Source organism: Plasmodium fragile, assembly GCF_000956335.1.
Source record: "Plasmodium fragile strain nilgiri unplaced genomic scaffold supercont1.93, whole genome shotgun sequence".
In the NCBI taxonomy this organism is placed as follows: Eukaryota; Apicomplexa; class Aconoidasida; order Haemosporida; family Plasmodiidae; genus Plasmodium; species Plasmodium fragile.
The window spans coordinates 279-9,683 of record NW_012192673.1 but is presented as its reverse complement, the minus strand read 5'-3'; the positions used below and the strand labels follow the sequence as shown (position 1 = coordinate 9,683).

Below are 9,405 nucleotides of genomic sequence, written 5' to 3'. Positions count from 1 at the left end.
TTTTTTTTTTTTTTTTCTGTTAAAAAAGTGCTGTGCAAATATAGCATAAGAGGGTCGACCTTTTCGATTATGCCCATCGATCAGTCTCGGTGCGCACTCCACAGTTATCCTCCTCGTCCCACTTCAAAGACGTAGGTGAATGCAGTGGCAGCCAAACCAACTCAAGTAAAAAAGTTCCACTTGGAGGGGAAGAAAAGTTGTGCAACGTGTACATAGCCACATGATGGCGATGAGGGGAACAAACACCCAAAGGAGGAATTAAAAAGTAGGGTCACAAATAAAACGTCCTATTTGTTCCCACCCTGACGGAGCGCTTCTCCCCCAGGGAGCGCTTCCTATATGTGTACGTGAACGAACCGTACTTGCATCATGTGTAGGAAAAAGGAAAAGGGGAGTTCAATGATATGGTTACATTGTACCTTGACGCAAGTTGTGAGAAGAGGAAACTTACATGCTCCTCTACACATATATATATAAATGTGCACAACCTCGAATGATAACTTATGGAGTTTTTTTGTGATAGCCTCTGCCTTGGGATGACTGCCCAAGTGTGTGTTCATGCGTGTGAAGTGAAAAATAATATTGTTTTTTTCGTTTCCCCCTTGCATTGCGCACTTACAAAAGAGTGTGCATTGGGATCATCAACTGGGGGGGGAGGATAATTCACATTACATTTGATAAAGTAGAACAAAGAGCGGGGCAACTTCTTTTCCCCGTGTGGGCGAATGAAGGGAGGAAAGAACAATGCGTATACGTAAAAGTGTACGCGGTACACCTGTGTAGGGGGGGGAGGTGGCGTCAAGAAAAATCGCGCAAGTGTACCTTTACCATCCAAGGGTTAATAGGCCAGTTGCCACGACGGTAAGCGCGCCTCCTGCAAAGTGTACGATGTGAGATCAACAACAACAACAAAAAAAAAAAAAAAAAAAAAAAAAAAAAAAAAAAAACATGCTAAAAGGGCTTCCAAACATGAACGCATGAACACGCAATCAGTGGAACAAAAAAAACAAAAAAAACAAAAAAAAAAAAAAAATGCGCATGTAACCCCTAGCGCACTTGTAAGCTTCCACCCCGGTGCAAACTTATTTCTGTGCATTTATAAATGTACACCTGTGTTAGTTCTCATGTGTAAATGTTCTGTGTAAGTGCGCGTAACTTAGCACAAGTACACACACACACCTGCGTGACAGCGGAGCCTGCATGTTCATTTGTGTAAGCACACACATGTATATACACTTATGCGTAAAAACCCATTTTTCACCTGAGAACTCTGTTGTGGGCACCTCGAGACTTATAAAATCTACAAACCATTTACCCCCGCCAACCCACGCAGGAAAGTGCACCATCGGAGAACCCGAAGCGGATCAGAAAATCGCGTACCTTTTGAGGAACCCCAATTTTTTTTTTTTTGAAATCATGCGGAGGGACCCTTCCGAAGGCAAGCCCCCGGACGGAAGCAGCGTAACCGACTCCAGGGAGGGGAGGTCAACAGGGCAAGCCACTGACCAAGCGACTGACCAAGCGACTGACCAATCGGCTGACCTATCTGCTAACCAGCGGACTGCCACCCAACAACCCAACATCCTCATCCACACACGGTGCAACCTCCCAAGCGACTCACAGAAAAATATTAATTGTTCAAGCAATGTGGGAAACCAACTTTGCTTTGATGACTTTTCAAAAGGAGGAAATTTCTCTCATGACATTGTTAATGAGAACCTGCCGCCTGGAGTAGCGTGTAGAGAAGTGAACGACTTCCGAGCCCCTACTCCGTTGGCTACCTTGGGGGATGACGCTGGTTGTTCCGAAGAAGGGGGAGCAGCGGTAGGGCAGCAAGTGGGAAGAATGGAAGAAGTAGGTGGAGTAGTAGTGGAAGAAGAAGAAGAAGAAGAAGACATGGGCCAAGACACTGCCCCACCGCCAGGGGACGAAGCCGAACCTGCGCTCTCCATAGAAGAACAGAGCACCGAGTCGTACGACGGCTCCAGCGAGTTCTCACTGGACGGTGTGGGTGAAGGCATGCTGGACTGCTTTAAACAAGCGTATGACACAAGGAGGAAGTCGAAGCTTAGGGGGAGAACGAAGGAAGGGAAGACAGAAGCAGAGGGGAACACGGTGGAAGAGGACAATGTCAACCATGATGTTACAAATGAAGGAGATGCGAACGAAGGAGAGGCCGACCCGGGCCCACTCCCCTCCGAGGAGAACTACTCGTACACCGTGCACGACAAAAACGACTTAGATGCAATCATCCGAAGCTCCATCAAAACATACAGCTGCGCCCTCATGAAAAAAATACTCCTTCACGGAAAAATATTTATCACACATGATAGCGTCTACTTCATGTCCCTCTTCGACTCACTCTTCTCAAACATCTCCATCCTCCGCATTCCTTACGAATCCATACAAGCCGTAGAAAAAATGAGCGTCCTTAACTTCATCCCCAATGCTCTGAAGATTGTTGTGAAAAACAAGTCCTTCCTTTTCACATCCTTTGTACACAGGGATCATGCTTACGACTTTATCATGGACATGGTCCGGGACCATAGACTGGCTAGCCAAATTCCCAAGAAGGGCGTCGTCCTCTACAACACGGAGGATGATTATTATGATGATGAGGATGAGGACGATCATGATGAAGAGGGAGAAGGGGAGGAAGAAGAAAACGAAACGACCAAAGAGTCAAGCCAAGAGGAAGGAACAACCGAGCAAGGACAGCTAAACAGGCGGAAGAAGAAGAAAAAGAAGAAACGCCCCCGTCTGCTCAGCGAAGCGAAGAGTTCGAAGAAACAGCATGACCAGTCCATCCTTTACACCATCACCCCTACGCAGCACGACCTACTAATGAATGACCAGCCCAAGCGGGCGGAAGAGCTTCCAGCAGAGCCAGCTGATGAAGAGGAAAACACAGCCAGATCCATCCCTCCACACAAAGAAAAAAAAAATTATATAGTGATACAAACGGGAAACGATATAGTACAACCACACATTGCAGACAAGGAAGAAGAACTGTTGAGGGAAAACAACTTTATCCAATGCAACTACCATACCGATAGTCTACAAATAAATGAAGATTTTAAAAAAATATTCCTTGACATTTTCTCCCAATTCGATGATAAGAATCCTTTTGTGAAAAGTGTTGAGGACAAAAACCCGAACAATTTAAGTTATGAGCACTTGAAGAATTTGAATAGGGAGCTACAGAGCAAGGGACACCTGTCGTATGAATCCTTTTACAACATATCCCTGTTTGATGATGAGAAGAGAGTGTTTGGCATGCCTGCACGATCCGACGTGAAGGAACATTTATCTTTTTTTTTTCTCCAGAATGCCATTGTCATACAAAAGTGCGTTGTTCTTCTGTGCAGTGTGCCGCTAGTAGACTCCTTCCGTACAATCATCACAATCACCCTCCACAATGTGCTCCTGGAAGGGGACAACACGGGCCAAGCTACCCTTGGAGGAACCCCCGGTACACACATCGACTTTGCGTACGACATCGAATTTGTAAAGCACACTTTTTTTAAATATCAAATAAAAAACAACGCCCTCCCTGAGCTGGAAATCTCCGTCAACAATCTGAAGAGGTACACACAGGAAGCGATGGAAGATAGGTATATACAGCCCGGCTCAACAAATAAAAATAATCACACGAAAATTAGCCACTACACCTTTGTAAAGGACTACCTCGATATAATGACCATTGGTGAAGAGAAAACTTTTGAAAATGCCAACAATACGGGGCCCTCGGAAACGGCTGTTCAGGCGAATGACAACACTTCTTCGGCATGGTCCACAGCGAAGAGGTACTTCAAGGCGGAGTTTAATCCCCTATCGCAGAGTATGCGCCACAGATTGGGTAAGACATTCTCTACAACGCACTGTGAAAGCGGGGTCATACCGCGCATGTTCGTTTATGCATATTGATATACCCTATTTATTGTTCTCATTTATCGGTCTCTTTTTTCCTCTCCCACCCCTTACACACACACGCACACACACGCAGTCGTTTGGAGCTTCCTGGTGTTCATGCTTGCAATAATGATGTATAAAGTAATTGAGGTAATTGTCCAGTAGGGAAAAATGACTCTTTTCAAATTCGGATAGTACTACAGCGAGCGTATGTTCATTGGCTGAACTTTTTCTTTCCTCCTTTTTTGACACACCTGAGTGGTGTTAAATAGGCCATGTTACTTTTTCACTCGTCAGTTTTTATTTTTTACCTTGCCTGTTCATATTTTTTTGGACATTTTTTTTGTTTTTTTCTACCATTTGTAGCTGGCTTGTTCATATTTCATTACGATTTTTTTTTTGTGTGTGTTTGACCGTAGCCGAGTGAGTGGCTTACTCGTTTTGTTTATGATATCCGCCCCCCAGACACGCTCCATGTGTGTCTGATCCTCCCCTACACTGTCTCGCAGTATTGTTTTATTTGGTACCTATTTGATGAAACGTTTTTTCTGATTTATTCTTTTTCTACGCTCATTTGGTTATCCCTTTTCCTTCACCCGTATTATATGCTACGTACTTGCATATGTGCTATACTCTCCCCTGCTGGGAGTTGGTTTTTCCGGGGGAGGAAATGCTCGTAGAGATGCATCTCAAATCCTCTCCATAATGATTGAAACCGACCGATTGTTAATTAAAATTTGTTTATTCCTACGAGTAAGCTCAGCTAAAACTAACCTGAGCTAGGGCAAGACGAACACGCAGCTCATTCGTGGTGGAGCTGCTCACACACGGTGTGCTTCGCCCCGTTTTGGTTTTCCCCATCAAACGTACCCAACACATAGGGGGGGGATGACTTTTCTGCGACTTGTTAAATCGTGGGAGTTTCTCCTTAACGGGGGAACAACTGATTAGCAGAGTGTGTACGTTTCGAGAGAGAGAAAAAAAACAAAAAAAAAAAAAAACTCTCTCGAGGGAGCACAACCTTTCATAGGCTTGTTCGGATGTCTACGTTCCACGGAGGGGGGACTTCCCATAGAGGTCGAAGTGTTCAAATGGAAAATAAGGCAACGCGACTTCCACATGAAGGTGGGTGACACGACCAAATGATCAACCAAAATAAGCTCTGCGGAAAACGAGCACAGCACGAGATCCGTGCAAGTGCAGCGAGATATTACGCAAGTATTTTTTTTTTTTTCTTTCTCTCTATCTCTGCACCTTTTCCACTCTTTCCCTTTTTCCTGGTTTCCCAATTCGCTCATTAATTTTTCCTGTTATATTTGTAATCTTCATTTTCCCCCCTTTTGAAGATCCACTTGAAAACGCCTTTCTTAGCCGTAGTTCATTCCCTCGCCACGCAGCTACGCATGCACGAGAGGGGAGAAGGTAACCCTTCAGCAGTTTGTTCGCGGGGACCCTCCTTGTCCTTTTTTTTTTTTTTTTTTTTTTCACTCGTTCTTGGGCTTGTGTAATGAAGTGTTAATGTCCCCTTTTAAGTGTGTCCCCTCCCCCTGTGCAATTTTCACCTGTGCGTGAATTTTCCAGGCTTGCACACAGGTTGGCCGCGTCGCGGTGCTCCTCCTTTGCAAAGGGGCCAGTCGAGTCGGCGGCACGTTTGAGGGTTGGAAATCTCCCACGCAACGTCTGACGCGTGACCCCGACGCCCGACTGAGCGGCCCCGCAGAAGTGTGCAAATTGGCCCATCACACCACAAGTCATTGTCGCCCCCCCCCCCCCCCCCCCGTGAGAGAAAGATGCCAAGGGAAATCATCACCCTGCAGTGCGGGCAGTGCGGAAACCAGATCGGAGTGGAGTTCTGGAAGCAGTTGTGCAACGAACACAACATAGACAAAGAGGGAATATTGAAAAACAATAATTACCTCAACGAGGACCGCAAGGACATTTTCTTTTACCAAGCAGACGATGAACACTTCATCCCAAGGGCACTGCTCTTTGACCTAGAGCCAAGAGTTATTAACAGCATTCAAGCCAGCGAATATCGTAACCTATACAACCCTGAAAATATGTTCATTTCTAAAGAAGGAGGAGGAGCAGGGAATAACTGGGGGTGTGGATACAGCCAAGGACACAAGGTTGAAGAAGAAATAATTGACATGATTGATCGGGAGGTAGATAACAGTGACAACCTGGAGGGCTTCATTTTATCTCATTCAATTGCAGGAGGGACTGGTAGCGGTATGGGTAGTTACTTACTTGAACTTTTGAATGACAATTATTCAAAGAAAGTAATACAAACCTTTTCTGTTTTTCCTCTCCTGACGAATGAAAGTAGTGATGTAGTGGTGCAACCCTACAATAGCATACTTACATTGAAGAGATTAATTCTAAGTACAGACAGTGTAGTAGTCATTGATAATACATCCTTGAACAGAATCTTTGTGGACCGATTAAAATTAAACAACCCCACGTTTCAACAAACCAATACAATAATTTCAAATGTCATGTCCGCTTCCACTACAACCTTAAGATACCCTGGTAGTATGAACAACGACATGATCAGTTTAATTTCATCTCTTATTATAAATCCTAAGTGTCATTTCCTGGTTACCTCATACACACCTATTACCATTGACAAGCATCTCTCCAACGTACAAAAAACGACTGTACTCGATGTTATGAAGAGACTATTGCATACGAAAAATATTATGGTGTCTGTACCAGTCAGGAGAGGCATGTACATTTCCATCCTGAACATCATCAGAGGAGAAACCGACCCCACACAAGTACATAAAGGACTACAAAGGATACGAGATAGAAAGCTTGTTAATTTTATCAAATGGAATCCTGCCTCCATTCAAGTCACTTTAGCCAAACCATCTCCTCACGTAGTCTCCACTCATAAGGTCTCCGGGTTGATGATGGCAAACCACACGTCCATCTCCACCCTCTTCGAACGATGTGTCACTCAATTTGACAGACTCTTTAAAAGAAGGGCCTTCTTGGACAATTATAAAAAGGAGCCCATGTTCAGCAGCGCGGATGGCCAGGGCAACTTTGAGGAAATGGAGTCCTCCAAGGAAATCACACAAAACCTGATTGACGAGTACAAGAGCGCTGAGCGGGACGACTACTTCAGCCACGCCTACCTCTGAGGGGGGCACACGGTTAGCGCGATTGGCGCGGTTAGCGGCGGACGAGCGGCCCATTGCTAATTGTTTTTTTTTTTTTTCCGGCAAGAAGAAACTTACTATAACACCATTGGGTGGGCGCCCAGACAGGCCCCCACACCCCGTTTGTTCGTTTTGAAGTTTGCATCCCCTTCGGTGCGTTTTTTTTTTTTTTTTTTTTACAACGCCTTGTAGTGATAGAAAAAAAAAAATATATATATATATAAAAAAAGAAAGAAAAAAGACGAAACGCAAAGAGGTACCCGTGTGCGTTTACCACATGCAGCCCGTGGAGGGCAACATAATCGAGGGGTACACATAATCGCGCGAGTTCATGTCGCAGGAGAGGAAGTACGGCTCCTCATACTCCACACCCTTGCTGGTAATCTTCACGATCTGAATTTTGTTCGACGCTGTGGCGTCCCGGTAGTAAAGCACACGCAAGCACTCATTCAATAAAGTCTTCGCTTCCTCCTCTGTCATGTAATCCTTGTAGTGATCCCTAAGCAGGGTTAGAGCAAAGTAACGAGCGTACCCCGTTGTCATATAATCAGCTGAAAACTGAGTTCCATGCATATCCACGAAACCAATGTATAAATCTTCTTTATTAATTTCCTTGTACTCATCACTGGTGTGTTTGTCTGAGTAGAGCAACACGTCCTTATCATTATCATCGTACTCTTGTGAGTTCACCCCCGCAACGATAATTGTATTGAAAAGCGGGTCGATTTTATTCTTTCGGTTATAAAAGAGCCTACTCACATAAGCATGATAGTACTTGGTGTTATGCAAGTCGTACTTGCTCTTCTTGTCCATGACATTGTTTACGTTCACTCGGGTGAGCACCTCGTGTAGGTACTGCGCGTCCGCCAGCTCTCCGCTGAAACTCATCACCGTCTTGTTGTTGATTTTAAAAATGCGCTCCACGTTCTGGAACTTGGCGTAGCTCCCGTAACTCGCTGAAGGGGAGGAAGCAGGCATTGGTATGGTGTAGGAGGAGAGCCGTGACGGGCATACCGCCGTCTGCGCATAACACGCTCATGCACGTGTACATTTTCCACCACTTGTTACCCTTCTTGTCGGCAGCTATCATAATGCCATTCTTGTACTTGAGGGCAATAACCGACGTGCCCGTAACCACCGGGCCTAGCGTCATTCTGGCTTCTTGCTCGGGGGGGGTACCAAAAGGGGGAGCACCACAAAGGAGATGCTCAAGCTACTTATAACCAAATCTAGCTTCTAAGCCAGTTGATCCTCAGGGATGATTAACTGCCTTCCTAGTGGAGTGCCACCGTGTGTGGTACGTATGCTGTTCAGGCAGATTCTCTCCTAGCTGGTTCGTCCAGATGGGGTGAATATGGTACGGGGAAACGGTACCAAAAGGAAACTCTCTTTTGCGCAGACTCGCCTGACTGCAAATTGTAAAAATTACATCATAACAACGTGTGCAGTTGCAGTTGGAAGTTCACAACCGAGGAGGGGGGGAAAAGAAAAAAAAAAAAAAAAAAAAAACACATGCCACAGTTGGCATAAATCATTTGTTAGGCCTTTACCAAAGGGGCGCCTCTCTTTAAATGATTTTTTTTTTTTTTTTTTTTTTTTTTTTTTAAAGCGTGCAAGTTTACCGGTGAACAGTGAAACGGTTCCATGTGTTTACGGATTGTAATCTCGACGCGTGCACATGGGCAGGGAAGAACGCCAGCGCGCATTTGCTTAGCCACTTTGTCGTTCAGTTGCTTACCCGTTTAGGTCACCGCGCACAGGAGAAGCGTGAAGGGAGCGAGCCGCAAGGAATTGCACGCGCCAATAACTGCCCTCTCAAAGGAGTGTATTCTCCCCCCCCCATCCCGCTGCGAAAATTTTGCCCATTTTGTGTGCGCCCCCTCTGCAGGGATTATAAAGAAGGGCACATGTCGCAGTGGGGGGAAGATGATGTTGCACACACAAAAGAGGACTAATCGGGCAACAGTCATCTTCGCCTCCTTAACTGTGGCCACAAAATAACCCTTCTCAAATGAGAGCCCCCTTATCGGATAGTCATTCGTAAGAGGCGCTTTCGCCTGACTAGGTCATACAAAAAAAAAAAAAAAAAATCCATATGGGAGATACACTCCTCACCTCACCGTTTTGTGTACCTTTCACGTGGCAAGAGTAAAATTGCCTCACAACAAACTGGCCAGGAGTAGTCTCCTTTGCGCATTGTCAACGTACCTTATATACCCCAAAAAGAGAAAGAAGAGACGTCGTACATACAGTTGCCGTATACGTAACGCAAAGCTAGTCCCTCGTTATTTTATTTTATTTTATTTTTTTTTCCCAAATGGACCTT

The 9,405-nt window shown here is 45.2% G+C and overlaps 2 protein-coding genes across 2 annotated transcripts; one reads left to right on the top strand and one right to left on the bottom strand.

Moving 5' to 3' along the window:
- Positions 1-1,416: 1,416 nt before the first annotated feature.
- On the top strand, positions 1,417-7,061 carry AK88_05084 (tubulin gamma chain; the record flags this gene model as incomplete). The annotated part of the gene is made up of 3 exons (XM_012482686.1): positions 1,417-3,859; positions 4,007-4,062; positions 5,697-7,061. The coding sequence occupies 3 exons, from the start codon at positions 1,417-1,419 to the stop codon at positions 7,059-7,061; spliced, it is 3,864 nt and encodes a 1,287-aa protein (XP_012338109.1).
- A 288-nt stretch (positions 7,062-7,349) lies between these two features.
- On the bottom strand, positions 7,350-8,232 carry AK88_05083 (uncharacterized protein; the record flags this gene model as incomplete). Its single annotated transcript, XM_012482685.1, has 2 exons — positions 7,350-8,035; positions 8,148-8,232. 2 exons carry the CDS (start codon positions 8,230-8,232, stop codon positions 7,350-7,352), a joined length of 771 nt encoding a protein of 256 aa, XP_012338108.1.
- Positions 8,233-9,405: the final 1,173 nt, after the last annotated feature.